The 20,458-nt window shown below is 40.9% G+C and overlaps 1 protein-coding gene across 11 annotated transcripts in view; it reads left to right on the top strand.

Annotated features, from left to right (window-relative positions):
• Positions 1–20,458, top strand: part of MAGI1 (membrane associated guanylate kinase, WW and PDZ domain containing 1) — a 708,238-nt gene that overhangs the window by 553,129 nt on the left and 134,651 nt on the right. For all 11 annotated transcript variants that reach the window (XM_077451962.1, XM_077451961.1, XM_077451956.1 and 8 more), the window contains 2 exons: positions 6,725–6,782; positions 9,799–9,881. In XM_077451962.1, coding sequence (XP_077308088.1) covers positions 6,725–6,782; positions 9,799–9,881 — 141 coding nt within the window. The remainder of the gene's footprint in view (positions 1–6,724; positions 6,783–9,798; positions 9,882–20,458) is intronic.

Here is a 20,458-nt window from a genome sequence, read left to right as displayed (position 1 = left end):
CTAAACGTTTGTGAGCTGTACATATAGTGATTATTATCAGGGTTCTCTGAGCCAAGTATCTCAAGGATTCCTCCGTTATAAAACAAAGTTGAGAAAGGCTGTTCTAATGTATATGTAAAGCCAATGGTTTTTAGTTTTGGATAGAGTAGGAAATGGGCAAAATAGTTTTTTTTTTTTTTTTGCTTCTTTCCCATTGGAGCAATTTTTTTTTTACTTCCTGTTACAGAGAAACAGCAGAACGTTAAGCTGTCCATACACTGATCAAAATGTGGCCAGTTCAGCAAGGAGTGGCTGAATTCCGACTGGTGTGTGGCTGTCCCCGCATAACAGAAGTTGATCGTTTGATCAGCTTCTGTCAAAGGGACATGGTACAAAACTTTCCTCGATCAGCCACTGAGCAGTATGTTCTGACAGCTGCACGGGATGGAGGAATCTGTTAGTAACTGTCTATGGCCACCTTGAAGGTCCTGTGGTCTATGATAAGAAATATGAAGGCTGATTAGACTCCATGAGATAACACAGGAAGCCTACTGGCTGATAACAAAATAAAACTAACAGCTTATGGTCAACTTAAGAGGAGAGCTTTCCATAGTGTACACACGATCGGCCTTTTCAACGGGAAACGTTGGATGTGAGCTTGTTATATGAAAGCCCGACCGTGTGTATGCGCCATCGAACATTTGCTGTCGGAATTTCCACACACAAATGTTTGAGAGCAGGCTTTCAAATTTTCGGACAACAAAACTTGTTGTCGGAAAGTCCGATCATGCTCACAATCAAGCAGAAGGAGCCACACTGGCTATTAAACTTCCCTTTTCTCGGCTCTTCGTACGTCTTGTACATCACCGCATTCTCACGTTCTGAATTTTTGGCCAACATTTGTGTGACCGTGTGTATCAAAAAAGAAAGAAGGAGGGCGCACCGACCTCGTGCATTACCGATGGTAGAATTTTTTTAAAAGCATGAAAGACAAAGTTTATACTCACAAATGAGCGAATACGTGAGGCTTGTCAATTGGTGAGACTACGTCTCTAGACACCGGCAAACCGGACCTGATGCTGAGGGGATCAGACGATATCCCGAATACTGACACGTTTCTAGGGCACATCCTGTTCCTCAGAGCCTAAGCGGACAATCCACGCATTTAGAGACTAAACGTCCAAATGCAGGAGAGTTTTACTGTTTTTTTGTGTGACCATGTGTATGCAAGACAAGTTTGAGCCAACATCCTTCAGGAAAAAATTCACGGTTTTGTTGTTGGAAAATCTGATCATGTGTGCGGTGCATTAGACTGTCCTCCACAGAACAGGTTTACTAGTTGGAAGAGTTCCCCTCCTGTTCCTGTTCCTGTGACCTCTCAAAAATGTGGGATTTCCCATCATTTACGTACCACAGATAGTGGTCACCACTCACCAGGACCAACAGGGTTAATCTTTCCAGCAGGGACAATAAAACCTCACTTTATCCAAAATGTAGAAAAGAAAAGTTTGGCTTTACATACGTTTTAATCCTTCACACAAAACAAATTATTTGGAGTCATTCAGGGCGTCATTGAACCGTGATACACCGTTCTTATCTTCCAATTTGCCAATAGATGACGGTAATCTGTAGATTAACGTTCTCAGGCACAGTTCCTTGTGCTGTGAGAACATTGATTAATGTCGCAGCTGTGCACTAGGGACACACACCTGTATGCGCTACTAGTTCTGAGACAGCTCTGTTAGCTGCAGGTTTCAGACTAAAGCTGACCATACATGGTTTGAAATTCAGCCAGTTTAGCAGGGACTAGCCTAATTTTAAACCATGTATGAGCTAGCTGGTTGTACATGTCAATCCACTGTTGGGTTTATCCCAAATGATCAGTGCTGTCGGCTATAGCCGGCAACACTGATCAGCAGAATACAATAGCGGGAGGGATTCCCCTAGATTTAAAGGGTAATTCCACTTTTGTGGGAAAAAAAACACCAAAAATATATAGTATATACAATTGCGACACAAGCAATATTGTAATTTAAAGTGGTTCTAAAGACATTCTATGCATTAAGATAAAACCCTTCTGTGTGCAGCAGCCCCCCCCAATACTTACCTGAGCCCCATCTTGATCCTGCTATGTTACACAAGAGGCTGTCTGGGATTCCCGCTCCTCATTGGCTGAGACAGCCTGCTGCTGACAATCAAAGTCAATGAGCCAATGAGGAGAAAGAGGGGGCGGGCTGCGGCTCCGTGTCTGAATAGAAACAGAGCAGTGGCTTGGCTCAGGTGCCCCCACAGCAAGCCACTTGCTGTGGGGGCACTCGGCAGGAGGGAGGGAGGGGCCAGAAGCTTCAGCGAGGGACCCAAGAAGAGTAGGATCTAGATGGCTCTGTGCAAAACCACTGTACAGAGTAGGACATGCTTCTTCTTTTTAATTAAAAAAAATCTAGACATAAGTATATCTTTAATATTATCATAAATTACCTTTCCTTTTTAACCAGCAGCACTGTTATTGTCATCAAAATTCAATGCAGTATGGCAACCTGGAGGCCATCTTTACACATTTGGTGTACAGAACTTCCCCAGAAATGTCATTTCCTGCTTGCATGATTGGCTTATTGGTTTTCCCAGAAGTCTGCAATAAGATACAAATCCTATTTTAGGCATCCTCTGCAACGAAAATTAAATTTTTGGTGAGATACTCCCAACGGGTTAATCCCTTCTAAAGGGATGTAGACCCTGGATTTTTCTCTTTAGAACTCTGCAAGTGCATCAGCTGATTGATGATAAAAATAAAAAAGTAATTCCCATTCAGATTCACTCTGCACTCTACAGAAACCAAAATCTGCAACAAAGTTTGTTAAAAATCCTTCTAGTGTACATTGATCACCCAGAGGGGGTTGTTTTTCTTTTTTTTTTCTTCTTTTTTTTTTTTCTCCACAAAATTGGAGTTACTATTTAACGGACGTGCATACCAGCAGAGATGCATGTGCTCAGCAGTACGTTAGATGATCTCACGCTGCAGATTTGCACATATGAAACTCAAGGCGCAGGAATTGCACTGTGATTTTTGTGAGGAATTTAAACCAAAAGGTCAATTTTTTATTTTTTTTATTTTTTTATGGAAAATTTTAACTGTTTGAGTACAGCTCCACTTTATGCAAGGGGTTCCCTCATGCTAAAGCCACACGAAAACTAGTGGTTTAAACCCTGATAGTAGCTTAGTGTAAATAATGTAATTACAGTAATAGTGTAAATAATACTTTGGTGCAGCATGTAAGCGCAAAGTGCCTTTGCCTTGATACATGGTGCACTGATAACATACTGCTGTCAATTGACAGACTACGGAGGCAAGCGAGCGTAGCGTTCCCCTGGTCTGCCGCCAAACGCCAGTGAAAACCTCTTCTAATTAGTTTGTGTGTGTGTTTTATGTCTTGATGGAGTTTAGACTGCAGTTGCTCCTATCCTTATGTTACTGTAGATGAATTCTGCTGTCCCTGTGTAAATGTGTTTTCTTTTTGTGCCCGTCAATGCAAGCTGGCTGTTATTTCAATGCGCAGGCCTCATTTAAAGCGGTATTAAACTCAAAAGCAGACATTTACTATACTTGAGCCTACCAATTTTTATATGTGGTGGCTGCATTTGTTTTCTTTTTTTTTAGGTAGGCTTTCCTTTATTTTTACCTGGTGATCCAATAGTGACAAACCATTTACCACGGACAGGGGTGCTTACAATGGTCAGCTTTTATTTATGTTAAACCTTTTTTTCCCCCAAAAAAATAAAAACTTGCTGTAGCTGCCTATAAATCTAAATCTGCTAGTACCTCTTGGGGGGGGGGCTTACATGAGTCAGTTTTTTTTTTTTTCTTGATAATCCAATCCACACGTTCAAGTTGGACGGGGAATCCTCCCTTGCTGTAGTGCTACAGCTTATTACCTGCGGTGCTGATCAAGTTTAAAAATACAGAAGGGGTGGATGAACAGAGTATAAACAGAAAAGTCAGTGCTACTACCCATACACCACATAGATAGCAGAGCTCCCAGGTGCTCGATCCACAGTCACTGGCTGAGTAGAGTAATGTAGAAAAAATGATCCGCACTCCGGTTGTTGCTCTTAAAATTTCTTAATTTTATTGAATAGCCACAGTGAACAAACACAAATTAAGTCAGTTGACGTGTTTCAGCCTATAAGGCCTTAGTCATAACCAAAAAGTTGATTGACTTCTATTCAACTACAGTGCCCATACATGGAGAAAAATTCAGCCAGCTCCTGCCGAACTGACCAATTTCGATCCATGTATAGCCAGCTTAATCCAACCAAACGCTGCTGCCAAAAGGTATCTCTGTTGCTCCTTCATTCAGAGTATAGGCACACTAATCCAGTATGTGTGTTACTGGCTGGATCACCAGGTAAAATAAAAGGGGAAAAAAGCCCAAAAAAAGAAAAAGAATGCAATATATTACATTTTTGGTTTTAGATTTAATACCGGTTTAACTAATTGAATACCAGCCTGTAGATTTCCGTGCTATTTTTCAGCTTTTAGTGCTCTGACTGTTTGACAATTACCTGGTCATACATCACTGTACCCAAACTATGTTATATCATTTTTAAAGACAGATTTCTTTAATTTTATAAACTTTTTTTTTTTTTTTTTTTTACTATATATGTCTTCAGAATGGAAAATATAGGAAAATCTCCAAAATCTGACGCAGAACAAAAATAAATGCACTGTTACATATTTTCTACCCAAAGTCCAGTGGAATCGCACAGGAATGGGATACGCGTTCAGGAATTCTGGCATTTTCTAAAATGTACAGGCATATTATAATTTAAGTCCAACAAGGTGCTTGCCATCCCATGGACTTATCTCTTTCATTTACATCTGACAGTTTTATGGAGTGCTGGGAGGGAGCTATTGCTATACCTCCAGCACTTGGAGGCTGAACCTTCTGGTCTTAGCTCCTTCAGTTGCAGAGTCTCATGCAGCTGCTGTGCCTGCCCCTACCTTTCTACTGGCCAATCACACAGAATGTTGTATTATGTGAACTCATTCACTAAATACAAAGTCCTCCATGAATGGGCAGCAGAGGGGTGGGCAGATAGGCTATTTGTGAGATGCGGTGTGTCACCTGTCAGAGCATCAGGAGTATTATGATATCTATCATCCCGGAGCTCCACCTGTCAGATGTAAACAAGCATTCCGCCCCGCCCCGTTCTGCCTAGTGACATTGACACTGATCACAGCTCACTGTAATCGGGAGTGGTGATGGTGGTGATTGTCGTGTCACACACAGCCCCTCCCCCTTACAGTTAGTCACTCCCTAGGACACACATAACCCCCGCAGTGCCCCCTTTTGGTTAACCCCTTCACTGCAAGTCACATTTACACAGTAATCAGTGCATTTTTAATCGCACTGATCGCTGTATAAATGTGAATGGTGCCAAAATAGCGCCAAACGTGTCTGATGTGTCCGCCATAATGTCGCAGTCACGATAAAAATCGCTGATCTCCGCCATTACTAGTGAAAAAATAAAACTATCCCCTATTTTGCAGATGCTATAACTTTTGCGCAAACCAATCAATAACCGCTTATTGCGTTTTTTTTTTTTTTTTTTTGTTTTTTTTTACCAAAAATATGTAGAAGAATACATATTGGCCTAAACTGAGGGAAAAAATGTATATTTTTTGGGGATATTTATTATAGCAAAAAGTAAAAAATAATGCGTTTTTTTTTTCAAAATTGTCACTCATTTTTTGTTTATAGCGCAAAAAATAAAAACCGCAGAGGTGATCAAATACCACCAAAAGAAAGCGCTATTTGTGGGGGGAAAAAGATGTCAATTTTGTTTGGGATCTACGTCGCACGCCCGCGCAATTGTCAGTTAAAGCGACGCAGTGCCGAATCGCAAAAAGTGCTCTGGTCTTTGGCCAGCCAAATGCTCCGAGGCTGAAGTGGTTAAGTGTGGGTCAGTTAAAATGAAATCTATTAATGCTACAAATCAATACATCTCCAAAATCTCTGCAGGGAGTAGGTCAGGGGTCTCATGCTGGTGGCTCTCCAGCTGTTGTGAAACTACAAGTCCCATGAGGCATTGCAAGGCTGACGGTTACAAGCATGGCTCCCACAGGCAGAGGCATGATGGGACTTGTAGTTTTGCAACAGCTGGAAGGCCGCCAGTTTGAGACCTCTGGTGTAGGTGGGACTACACCAAGGATTGTTTGTAGCACATTGTTGTAGAGAAACTCCATCTAATGTTTGATTGAATGTGATTGCATGGTCATGACCTGACAGCCCTGCTGTTTTGATTTCTGCTTTCTGCTCCTGTGTTTTCTGCCTGGTGTAATGTAGAAAGGTTCCCCATTGGTTTGCACAAGTCGTGATTCCTCTCTCCAGTAGGCAAGATCAAATTAAACTGAAAGAGGAAATAACTGTCGGAGGAAATTACTATCTCTGAATGTTCACCTTGGGGGCTGCAAGGGTATATGTAGTTTTACACCGCCACTGCCTATATCATCCCCCACCCAAAACAAAAAGAGAACAGTTCTGGGTGGAATTATTCTTTATTGAATCCGCTTTAATTAAAGCATTGCAGGTGGCTGTTCATGTATACCGAGCATTACATTCGTATTAAAATGCTAATTTGTTCTAGATGTGTGATCTTCCCATTCATTTTCCGTATTTAATTACACATTTTAAATATTAATTTTCTTTCTCATTGCAATCATTATTTCCCTTTTTTTTATCCATAGAGCTGCCTGCTGGATGGGAGAAGATTGAAGATCCTGTGTATGGAGTCTACTATGTAGAGTAAGTAGCCATTGCCAACACTGGATGCAGTAGAATTGTTTAGGTCAATAACATGCTTTTGTTGAGACACGATTACACCATAAAAAAAAAAAAAAAAAAAAACTATACACGTCTTTTTCCATGTGATAAACAGAATCCCGACAGAGAGCGCAAAATATTCTTATGTGATGTTGGACCCCCTAGTGGTGTCTCTAGGAATTGTATGACTTAAAAAGCCACAAGACTGTGATATTATTATATACAGCACGTAGACATCTATTAATGCCACTACAGGTTGTAATAACATCATTCATTATACCGATTCATTCTCATTTTAGTCGGCTGTATAAATAATAAAAATAAGGTACAGAGTCTTAGATGTATCCGTTACTTTTCTTAAAATGTTGCTTTAGGATGAATAGGAACTACCCTGTTTCCCCAAAAATAAGACCTAGCGTGATTGCCGGTGATGGCTGCACTATAAGCCCTACCCCCCAAAAAAACCCTACCCTGTTACCCCGAGAAATAAACTCTACCCTGAAAATAAGACCTACAAGGACTTTAACGGCAGCACAGTGGTGTAGTGGTTAGCACTCTCACCTAGCAGTAAGAAGGTCACTGGTTCAAATCCCAACCACAACACTACCTGCCTGGAGTTTGCATTGGCTTCTGTCCAAAATTGGCCCTAGTATATGAATGGGGACCTTGGATTGTGGGCTCCTTGAGGGTAGGGACTGATGTGAGAGTGCAATGTACAGGGATAGGGACAATTGTAGACACTCAGGTTGAACTGGATGGAGTGGTGTCTTTATTCAACCTTACTAACTATGAAACTAGGGCTTATTTGGAGGGTAGGACTTATATTGCAGCCATCACCGACAATCGCGCTAGGTCTTATTTTTGAGGAAACAGGGTAAGCATATATTAGATCTAATTGTTCTGGTAAAAAATAGAAACTATCATGAGTTTGTAAACATGCATTGCAGTGTTTACCTACAAAAGAAAAATATTTTCATGTGATTTTTATATGCTTCGTTTCCTATATTGTTCATATTTTAATAAATGTATTACAGATAACAGACGCGGCCGATCCCCCTAGTTTGCATGTGTGGCGCCGGACTCATAGATTTCTATAAGTTGTTTTTTTTTTTTTCAAGCCACATGATTAGAGTCAGAAGCTCTAATTGGCTTGAAAAAGGTTGGGCTCGGGGCGCAGTAACCTACCCACTTGTGACACCAGCGATTCAATATTCCCTATTCCGGCTTCTTCTCCCGGATAATAAGGGCAGGAGGCAGGTCAGGTTGGCCGGGAGGTGAAGCTGAGGAAGCCGTGGTGCCATAACCTGGGTGAATGCGGACCTTGGGGGGAGGGGGGGGTTTGTTTGCCATCCCCCCCAAAAAAAGTTTAGCACCGGCTGCCACTGACAGATAAGCAGATTTATAGAGTAGCCATTAAATTATTTAACTATGGGCAAAATAAAAAGACAAATACAGCGGGTAAAATAAGTATTGAACACGTCACCATTTTTCTAGGTAAATATATTGCTAAAGGTGCTACTTTCATGACCTTTTCACCACATGTCGGTAACAACCCATGCAATCCATACATACAAAGAAACCAAATCAAAGAAGTTCAGAAAGTAAATTATGTGTAATACGTTTTCCCTGTGTCATTACATTTTATTACACATAATTTACTTTCTGAACTTATTTGTTTTGGTTTCTTTGTATGTATGGATTGCATGGGTTGTTACCGACATGTGGTGAAAAGGTCATGAAAGTAGCACCTTTAGCAACATATTTACCTAGAAAAATGGTGACGTGTTCAATACTTATTTTACCCGCTGTATGATGCAATCTGTAACATTAAACAGTATCCTTATTCTCCAAAAATAATCCATACACATCCACTACTTAATATCTCTGTTATTTATTTTTCATGAAAGCGTTTCTAAATGTGTTTTTCTGCCTTGTAATGTCCTCAGAGAGCTCCTGAACCTCTCCTTCCCCCTCATTTCCATTTGTTTGGAACAAGCAGTGAAAATTGCAGTCATGTGCTCTGCTCTGTGCATGCTACACATCCCATAGTTCATAGGGGTGTATATATATATATATATATATATATATACATATTGTGTGTGTGTGTATATATATATGTATCTCTCTCTCTCTCTCTCTCTCTCTCTCTCTCTCTCTCTCTCTCTCTCTCTCTCTCTCTCTCTCTCTCTCTCTCTATATATATATATATATATATATATATATATATATATATATATATATATATATATATAAATAAAAAAATCTAGAGCGGTGGCCATGACATACTCGAACAAGGGTGATGGCCTGGGTGCAGTCCATGTAAAGTATGCTTACACATAATCTGTAAATAGGTGCACTCCTAGGGACTTAAGGAATATGTTCACCTTTTAAGAAAAAATAATAAACATATTTTTGCAGAATAAAAATGTGCAAATCTGAACTTTCGACTGTCAAGAACACGGTGACGTACAACACTATGGCGGGTCTGAGAAAATGAAGTTCAATGCTTCCGAGCATGCATCTAATTGTTTCCAAGTATGCGTAGGCATGCCATTGGAATTTCTGATCAGAACTTTTTCCGACCGAAAAATAGAGAACCAAAATTTGTGTGAATATTTGCTTAATTTATCCAATCATGTGAAAAGCATCTACACATGGTTGGGTAGTGAGATTAGACAATAATCATTGTGTGTGAAATTCCCAATGCTTGCGAATGCACCCACATGGCAGTTACATGGGAGATCCCCAGCGGGGGTTCCTGCAATTAGTGGTGAGGGGGGGTTCTCGCATGTAGTCTCCATGCGGCTGCATTCATGCGGGTAAATACCCCCCTAGTGAATCAGCCCCTTCTCACTTCCTACTGCTAATGGAAACGTAGTTATTTTTATTTTGTGTAAACTTCCTTGTCCTTGGAATGAAGTGGCCTCAGCAGACTTTATTCCTGTCCATTAATAGGTGTTTTTTCCCCCCACTGACGTCATGTTGCCTTCCTTTACAGCCACATAAACAGGAAAACACAGTACGAAAACCCAGTTCTCGAAGCCAAACGAAAGAAGCAGCTTGGACAGCAGCAGACAGAAGGTGAGTGAACCGTCTTTGCTCTGAAAGAAAACCAGGGATATCAGCGTTTGCTGCCTGTAGTAGCCAATCAAGTGTGAGCGGTCACTTTTAAGGCCGGGTTCACACCTATGCAGGTTGCAGTTTGCATATTCCAAGTGCATTTTGCATTTTTTTAAATACACGTTTTTGATCCATTGAAGTCAATGACCAAAAACCAGAAAAAAGTCCCTGGCCCCTTCCATTAAATGCACAGGTGTGAACATGACCCATTGCAAACCATGTTAATTGACTGTATTGTGTTTCTGCAAGACTGAACATGCACTAAAAAAATGCATAGATGTGAACCAGGCCTTGAGTCACTCCACATAGGATGATGATTGCTATTGATGCCAATAAGCTCCACTTGAAGTAATTGGATGGTATTGGGAGCTGATGAAAGAGAGGTTTAATGAGCATGAGCAAAAGTCCAAGCTGTTTGTTATTTCTGTTGCAGATTACCTAACTAATCGATGACCACAAATGGAGCTGTCATGGTATTATTTAGGACAGTGCTTAGCCAGGACCCACCCAGGCCAATTCTAATATTTCTTTCCTACATGTAAAGCTTAGTATTTTTTTTGCTAGAAAATTACGGTACTTGGAACCCCCAAACATTTTATATATATATATATATATATATATATATATATATATATAATTTTTTTTTTTTTTTTTTAAACAGACCCTGGAGAATAAAATTGTGGATGTTTCAGTTTTTATGTCACGTGGTATTTGCACAGCGGTTTTTCAAACGCAATTTTTTTGGGAAAAAAATACACTTTAACCCCTTCATACCTAAGCCCTTTTCTGACACTTGTTGCTTACAAGTTAAAATCAAAAAAAGTTTTTTTAGGCCAGTACTGTTGCACAAAAAAGAGGGTTGTGCCACATCCAGTATTAGAAGAAAGAGAAAAGGATCCCCTATGTGGTGGACTTTTAAGGCACAAATTGGTCAAAAAAGGTTTGCATAACATATACGAATAATAATAAAGTATTTATTTAGTTAAAATCAGCATATTCTGCTAGAAAATTACTTAGAACCCCTTAAAAAAAAAAAAAAAATATATATATATATATATATATATATATATATATATATTAGCAGAGACCCTAGAGAATAAAGTAGCTATATTTTATGTCGCACTGCATTTGCGCAGCGGTCTTTTAAATGCATTTATTTTTTTGAAGAAATACACTTTCATGAATTAAAAAAGCAAACCAGTGAAGTTGGCCTAATTTTTTTTGTATAATGTGAAAGATGATGTTACGCTGAGTAAATAGGTACCCAACATGTCATGCTTTAAAATTGTGCACACTCGTGGAATGGCAACAAACGACAGTACATAAAATGTACAAAAAGTGCATAAAATGAGCGATAATTTAAAGTTTTTTTACAGGTTACCTCTTTAGCGTTACAGAGGAGGTCCTGCTCTTAGAATTATTGTTCTTGCTCTAGCAATCGCTGTGATACCTCACATATGTGGTGTGAACACTGTTTACATTTGTGGGTGCGACTTACATATGCGTTTGCTTCTGTGCGTGAACACGGAGGGATGGGTTGCTTTACATTTGTTTATTATTTATTTATTTGTAATTTTTTTACACTGTCCCTTATTTTATTTTTTTGATCACTTTTATTGCTGTCACAAGGAATGTAAATGTCCCTTGTGACAGTAATGGGCAGTGACAGGTACTCTTTATGGAGGGTTCTGGGGTTTATAAGACAAATCCCCGCTTTGCACTTCAAATGCTATACATTTTTTAAATCTGGTGCCTTTTAAAGGGGTTGTAAATGCTCAAGGTTTTTCAACTTAATGCATTAAGGTGAAAAACCTTCTGTAGCCCCCACTTTTACTTACCTGAACCTGATTATTCCAGCGACGGGGACGAGCACAGCAGCTCCAGCCGCTGTCTCAGGTACTCGTTGGATAGATTGATATCAGCAGGAGCCATTGCCTCCCACTGCTGTCAATCAAATCCAGTGACACGGAAGCAGGGGGCGGGGCCGTGTCCCGCTGGCTGTGTGAATGAATGCAACAGCAGGACTTGGGAGTGCGCCCGCACGAGTGCCCCCATGGAAAGCAGCTGTCCGAGGGGGCACTCAAGAAGGAGAGGAGCCAAAAGCATCGCTTACACAGAGGAGGTAAGTAAAACAAAAAAAAAACAAACAAAAAAAAAAACCTTTAAAATCACTTTAAGGCCCCATGTACACAGGATCGTTTTTACAACCTCTCCTGAACGATTTAACTTGACAGATAGTAACCCACTTTAAAACATCCATTGTGCCTCCTTTGCATATAGAAGCGTTTAAAAATGAAAAAACTTTATTTTTTTTTAAATGGGCAAAAACGAAAAACGCCTATAAACAAAATGCGGCTAAATGCAGGTTACCGAGTTTAGACGCGTTTGGTGTCTGAAACTTTGTAAACTTCGGTGTCTGAACCCATTTTTTGCTTTAGAAGAAACGCTTTTAGACGCAACTGCCTAAAAACGGCAATAAATGAGACTGTGTACATGGTCACATAGGATAACATTGAATGAGTTCAAGGGTAGTTGAAAAAAGCATCTGCCTCTGAATGTACATTTGTACATGTATATGGGGCCTAAGTCTTCAGTAAACCGGAAGTGATGTCATGATATTGCTTCCAAGTTACTAAATTCGAGACCTGATCAAAGCAGATTCTGGCTTTTTTTCGGGTCTTCGGCCGTCCGGTGGACGTGGCAACTAGTCGCCCGGACCTCCTGGTGGGACGGGAGAGCCCAGGCGGAAGTTGGGGGGGGGGACGGGACTTCCCTCCTGCTGCTTGTAATACCAGCCGAGCTGCTGATTAGTCACATTGGTTGTTATTACAAGAAGGCCAACGATCCACTGTAAAAAAAAAAACAGCACCGGTGTGATGCGTGCAGCTGCAGGCATCGCATCACCCCGGCACAACCCATTGATGCTGAAGGCCGCATATTTGAATTACGTCAGCATCAAGGGGTTAATGAATTTAATTGCACACAAAAATACAATACCTATTTTTTTTGTTAAAATGTAAAAGATGTTACGCCAAGTAAATAGATGCTCAAAGGGGTTGTAAACCCTCGTTTTATTTTTTGTTTTTGTTTTTTTTAAATATCATACTTATCTCCACTGTGCAGTACGTTTTGCACAGAGTGGCCCCAAACATCCTCTTCTGGGGTCTCCCGATGTGCTTGTAGCTCCTCCCCGCATTGAGTGTCCATGTTGGAGAAGCGCTCTTCTTGGTGGACACACATGCGGGCGTGCTCCCGAGCCCTGAATCTGTGTCTATTCACACAAAATGCTGGACTCAGCGCCCCGTCATTGGATTTGATTGACAGCAGTGGGAGCCAATGGCTGCGCTGCTATCAGTCTATCCAATCGGGACACGAGACATCAGCTACAGATAGTGTGCTTGTTCCCGGACAGAAGATGACAGCGTCCATAAGTAAAGTAAGTAAAACGGGGGCTCTGGGGGGCTGCGGCACTAAAAAAGGTTTTTCACCTTAATGCATAGAATGTATTAAGGTGAAAAACCATGAGGGTTTACAACCCCTTTAACATGCTTTAAAATTGCATACGCCCGTGGAACGGCACCAAACCACAGTACCTAAAAATCTCTATTATCAACACTTTGAAGGCCTTTACAGGTTACCAGTTTAGAGTCAGAGGAGGTCTGGAGCTAAAATTATCGTTCTTACTTTTAACATTTGCAACGAAAGCTCGCGTTTGGTGTGATCACTGTTTACATATGTGTCTGCGACTTACATATGTGTTCACGTTTATGCATAAGCATAGGAGAGGAGGTGCTTTACATTTTTATTATTTATTTTATTTGAAACTTTTTTTTTTTACACTTTTTTTATTTCATTTTAATTTTTTTTATTGTTTTCACAAGGAATGACCAACATCCCTTGTGAAAGCATGGGCCATGACGGGTCCTCTTTAGGGAGAGATCTGGGATCTTAGACTTTAAATCTCTTCTCTGGCCTCCAATAAAGCTGATCAGACACAGATCGGTCTGATCAGCTGCTTTCCTGGCTGCTAACGGGCAAATAAACAAAGAGCCGAAACCAGAAGAGACCTAATACTTGTCGTTTCCTGGGTCAGTGAGAGGGAGGAACAACCTCAGTGCCGCGGGTCGCATCGCTTCCAGGCTCTGCGTTCAGATGGCAGAGCTCAGGAAATGCAGCGGTGTAAATCGCAAAAAAAAAAGGATAAAAATATGGGAGTTTCTAACTTGTTTTTAAAAGGTGCAAGTTCCTCATCCTGAGTTTTGGAACAGTGACCTGGAAAAACATATAAAAGTAGAGAGTTTACATTGACTGGCAGCATGTTTGTTCCAGGTAAGCACATCAGTAGGTGGTGAAGCCGGGATGACAACCCCGGAGCCTGAACATTTAAAATTAAAAAAGTCTGCGCTAGCAGGTTACTGTCCTTGCGGGTTTCTTTTAACAGTAAAAACGAAACCTGTCAGGCAGGAAAAAATTGCCCTTAGCGTCTGTACACAGCTTGGGTGTGAAAATAGTTTCAGATAATCTTATAGACTGTGACTTCTACATATGGCGTGAGAGACTTTCATGCCTTTATCTGTGAATGTGAAACTGCGTAAATCTGGTCTCGTCTAGTAAAGAAGACACTCTTCTGTACGTGTGGAGATCTTCGAGAAGGAAGCGCTAGATGATTTCGGTGGTTTTCATGCATTAACATAAATCTATTTTTTTTTCGAAGCAGTTTATATACTGTATTTTTGCAGCTTTTTGCATTGCAATTAAACCTTACTCCTACCCTTTTTCTTCTTTTCTTTGTTTTTGTTTTTTTTGGGTGGGAGAAGGAATGGTGATAAAGTGCGGAAGAGTTAAAGAGGTTCTAAAGTCAAAAGGTTTTTTTTTTTTATCTGTATGCATTAGGATAAAAAAACAAAAACTTCTGTGTGCAGTAGCCCCCCTGATACTCACCCGAGCCCCATCTTGATTCAGTGATGTTGCACAAGAGTCTGGACTGTCTGGGACTCTCCCTCCTCATTGATTGAGACAGCAGTGGGGCGACATTGGCTACCGCTGCTGTCAATCAAAGCCTGTGAGCCAATGAGGAGACAGAGGGGACAGGGCTGAGCCAAGGCTCCATGTCTGAATGGACACACATAGCAGCGGCTTCGCTCGGGTGCCCCCATAACAAGCTGCTTGCTGTGGGGGCACTTAGCAGGAGGGAGGGGCCAGGAACGCCGGGGAGGGACCTGGGAAGAGGAGCATCTGGACTGCTCTGTGCAATACCACTGCACAGGGCAGGTAAGTATAACATGTTTGTATTTTTTAAACAAGAAAAACAGACTTTAGTATCACTTTAAAGCGGAACTCTGTGCCAATTTAAAAGACACAGATTAATGCCGCTCTGTATTTATTAATTCATAATGAAACTGTGTTTTCTTTTCTAAATAATATCAGTGTTGGTACCTAAATTTGACCTGGTATCAGCCTTTTTGATTCCCTTGTGCAGACTCTTCACGTGCTGCCAAGAAGCATTCTGATAGGTAGAGAAAGCCGGGGGACACAGGGATGAGAGAGATGAGCTCATCACTGTCCTACTTCTCCTTTCACTGTCCAGTCCCAGGCTAGGGGTGGGCCCAGGTCCAGGACAACCTGGGATCAAAAGAAGTGGGTTGAATGATGCTAACCGTCATGCGGAGGACATCTATTGGCTGTAAAAAGTACTGCAGGGGGAAGTCTCTAGATCAAACTTGAATATTGCAGCAAACACTGGTTTTGTTATTTTCTTTTATTGGTGTATTCATTTTTATCTTGTTATTTTTAAAAGATTTGTACTATAACAATTCCAGGTTTTTATTTGTATTTTTGTTCCCTTTGGGGGTTTCCCTCACTTCTTGTCTCTCTCACATCTGTATAATAATTGGGGGTTGAGGTCATTGCTGATTTAGGAAGGCATGGACAAAACATTGTCAGGCGTTCCACTTACTCTACTCAAAATGTTTTTTGTTTTTTTTTATCTTTGGAGAGATTTAAAAATGTAAATCTCTTTGGAGAGATTTAAAAATGTAAAAATACTTCCTGTACTGACGAGTGCCGAGAAATGTTTCCAAGAAAAGTTTATGTGATCTGTGTCTAACACAGCCCCTAACCCTTTCATAATACTAAAAATGAAATAAAGTTTTGTCGTGAGTTGAGACTTAAAGTGTAAAAACGTTTTTCCGTTTTGGATCGAGTAAAGAAGAGTTGGGACCCCCGTGAGGTTTTAGTTAGTTCATACAAAAGAGGCACTGAAATCTCGAATTGCTAATGTCCAATATTGTCTATGACCATCCTGTTAGCTGAGCAAAGGTCTCCTAAATGAAAGAAGGCGTAGAAGCAGTAGATGGCATTAGGAGCTTCACATTAGTGAAAATAGTCCACAATAGTTTATTTTTAGATAAGAAAGCCAACACATTTCAAGGGTTCAAAAAATCCCCTTCATCGGGGTTTGTATGTTATGCCCTTCAGGAATGCCTAGAAAGGTCTATAGATTTTATTATTATTATTCAGGATTTATATAGCGCCAGCAATTTACGCAGCACTTTACAATGTAAAAAGGAGACAATACAGTTACAATACAATAAAATACAAGAGGATTAAGAGGGCCCTGCTCAGAAGAGCTTACAATCTAATAGATTTCACATCCAATATTGGCACCAGCAATGCAGTATTTGGAGGAAAAGTGAGAACAAGTCGAGGTGAGCAGGAACATGTAAAACGTGGGAGGGAACAAAGCCAGGAATTTAGTAGATAAGAGGCCACTTATAACCCAAATACCAATTTTGGGTGGACCGACCCATTAAAATGTATTAAACTCACATGGCAGCATTACCAGATCAAATTATGATTTTTATTTTTGAAATTTTTTTTTTCTCACCCTGGATAAAAAATAAAGCAAAATAATGCTCGTCTCACAAGTTTACTAATGGAACCTAGACAAAGGCTAATGTATTACCAAGCACATTGTGTGTTTTTTTTGTTTTTTTTTTGTTTTTTTATTACTTAAAGGCCGCAGATGGTCTGTTGCTTTCAGACAAACTTCCCCATCTGGTAAATTTGCTGTGAGATAAGATGTGCAGCAAAAGCACAACCAAAACAAATATGCAATCCCCACCCCCTGTAACATATAGTTACAAAGTATTAATGAAGAAACAAAAGGTTTTAACAGAATCCTGTAGCTGATCTATTTCCTGTGCATGTCATTTTCCCATGTAATAGACTACAGTTTACCCTTCTTAGCAACATATGAAGTGCCAAGTGCTGCACATGAGCGCCACTTTCAGTTCTGTATAGCATTTACGGTATTTATTTTTCTACAGATCTCAACGCAGCACCTGTTTATAGCTTTTATGATCATGCACATAGCAGCATTTAGTGACAGTAAAGCGGAACTTAAAGTGGAGGGCCACCCTGAAAACAAAAAAAATATTAAAAATTAAAAAAAAAAAAAAAAAAAAATGAAAACATTTTTTTTTTTTACTTGCCAGAAATGCCTGTTGCTAGGCACTTTCTCCTAATCTTCCTCTTCCTACTCCGCTGAGATCTTCTGTCTTCTGTCTTCGTCGCGGCGTCTTCTGGGTAATGGGTCGCGCTGTGTTCTGGGAACTGTGTGTTCCAGAACACAGCGCGTCCCATTCAGAAAGCGCTGCGGGACTCGCGCATGCGCAGTAGCTGCGGGACTCGCGCATGCGCAGTAGGAAACGGGCAGTGAAGCCGTAAGACTCCACTGCCTGTTTCCCTTACAAGGAATGGCGGCGCCGGGACCCGAGAGCCGAGGGACGGGTCGGCCTCGGGCGGCCGACATCGCGGGCGCCCTGGACAGGTGAGTGTGTTGATTAAGTCAGCAGCTACAGTGTTTGCAGCTGCTGACTTTTTTTTTTTTTTTGTATAACCGGCCCTCCTCTTTAAGGCGCTATGCTTACCTCTTCTCTAATGCCGCGTACACGCGATCGGAATTCTCGTCGGAAAATGGTATGATGTTTTTTCCGAGGGAATTCCACTCAAACTTGCCTTGCATACACACGATCACACAAAAGTTCACAGAACTTTCAAACGTCAAGAACACGGTGAGGTACAACACACTGCTTCCGAGCATGCATCAAATTGTTTTCGAGCATGCGTAGGAATTTTGCGCGTCGGAATTGCTACAGACGATCGGAATTTCCAATCTAAACTTTTTCCGTCAGAAAAATTGAGAACGTGCTCTCAGTCTTTTGCTGGTGGAAATTTGGCCAGCAAAATTCCGATTGGAGTACACACGGTCGTATTTTCCAACGAAAAACTCTCATCGGTCTTTTGTTGGCCGAATTTCCGATTGTGTGTACGCGGCATAAGTCTGCATTTACATCACTGCGATTATACCCACAATTTCAAAATGCCGAGGCTCGAATGACAAATCACAGAAAGCACCATTGAAATGCCATTCATTTGAATGCCACCTAAAATCAGGGGCAGTACTGCTGCGATTGTATAAAGTGCAAAACAGTACAAATAAATGAAATATATATACAATACAATATATTCAAGTCCAAAAAAGGGGTCATTGTACTTGAATATATTGTCTTGACCATTTGGACATTATTATTATTATTTATGATTTCATATAGTTGTTGATATGTTTGATCACATTATTATTATGCCCAATTTTGATTGGTTGTTGCACATGTTCCATTGGAATGAATCTGGTGGTTCTTTAGTTTCACTTATTTGTACTGTTTTGCACTTTATACCTATTGAGTATGGCACGGCTCACCACATAAACTTGTCCACTTTATTGGTTTTTACAACTTTTTGAACAGGCAGCTGAATTTCTAATTTAGTAACGTAAAATTCCTTAAATGCATGGATATGGAACAATCGAAATTGTTCCCCTATCACACTGCTGTGATTGTCACCCGATACATTGCACTGCAATTGCAGCAACCCGCATTGCGTGAAGCATGTCGCCTAAAAGTAGCTCCTAAACTTTTTTGGGCGACAAGCTTCACGCGATGCGGGTTGCCGCAACTGCAGACAATCATGTCAGAACCGCACCATGATTAAAGGAAATGAATGGCATCTCAAATGTGCTTTCTGCAATTTGTCATTCACACCTCGGCACTTTGAAATCCCATGCAAGTGCCGACATCTTCTCCCTGAATGTAAGTCTTTGGGCATCTCTATTGGCTGGCGCCAGATTATATATCTTCTGCACATGCACAGGAGTCAGTCATTCCGAAACACGGGGACTGTGCCAGTGATGTAAACTGAGCTACACATACACCGCTCAGTTTACATGCTGCAGAAGACTTCAAACAGATGGGTAGGTGTATTTTATTGTAGAAAAGACATCACATGTCTCTTCTGCGATAATAGCCGGCCTGCTTTTGCAGTCTGTTATAAAATGCCTTCAGTTCTGCCTTTAAAAAAATGCCTGCATTCAAGATGAGTATTTTGGCGCAATTTACACCTCTATAGGGGTAAAATCATATTAACATATGTAAATGTATTCTAGTGTGGTTGGAGGAGTGAACCGAAAGTTAAAAACACATATAAGTTAAGCGTCATTACATGCCTGTTTTATGCTGGAGGTTTTTTCCAGCAAGATCCAGTTTAGATTTAGGTATTTTAACTATGCCGGTGCATACCTCCCAACTTTTTGAGATGGGAATGAGGGACACCCATCAACAAAAGTATGCAGGCATAGGACTCACCCCTTGCCACGCCCCCTTAAAGGAGAATTGTACAAAAAAACAAGATTTGGTAAACCCACAAGTGTTTTTTTTTTACCACTAATATTCCTTTATATTGGCTGTTGGAATTTAAAAATGCAGCGATTTAGAGATCAAAAAAATGGTTTAGGCCCCTTTCACACTGGGGCGGTTTTCAGGCGCTACAGCGCTAAAATTAGCGCCTGTGTAGCGCCTAAAAAAAATGGCCCCCTTCACTCCAGTGTGAAAGCTGGAGCGGTGCGCTGGCAGGATGGTGAAAAAAGTCCTGCTAGCCGCATCTTTGGAGCGGTGAAAGGAGCGGTGTAATCACCGCTCCTAAACTGCTCCTACCCATTGAAATCAATGGATGCGCTTTTTTTTTTTTTGTGACGAGTGACAGACCTGGATTTAAATGAATGCACATTCACTTACATCCGGACCTGCATAGGATTAGATTTCAGTCTGTTTTTGATCTGTCCAAACACGGATTGGCGAAGCCCCTGTGTGAAAAGAGCTATAGACATGGACTGTAGCCTCTGTGCGATTGTCATCCAGAGAAAGAGTTGTACATTAAATAAGCCCCCCCGTGTTCTGTGTAGCTGCACAGGTGGTGTGTTGTGCTTTGCCTCCCGTTAAGCATCTCCTCCTCTGTGCTTTCAGTCTAGTTTCTAAATATTGCTTTGCTAAGGTCACCCTGAGTACTTGCTCCACAGGGGGGCTCCCTGAGCCAAATAATGTACGGCTCCGAGGACTGCGAGAAGAACGTCTCCAGAACAGACTGCAAACTGAAGCAAATCCCTAGACGCCGGCATCATTTGCATTAGCACATTTAACCGGAGA

This window comes from Lithobates pipiens, unplaced genomic scaffold (genome assembly GCF_037356315.1).
Source record: "Lithobates pipiens isolate NorthernLeopardFrog02 unplaced genomic scaffold, aLitPip1_a1.2 Scaffold_23, whole genome shotgun sequence".
Classification (NCBI taxonomy): Eukaryota; Metazoa; Chordata; class Amphibia; order Anura; family Ranidae; genus Lithobates; species Lithobates pipiens.
The sequence above is the reverse complement of the archived record's forward strand: the minus strand, read 5'-3'. Positions and strand labels throughout refer to the sequence as shown.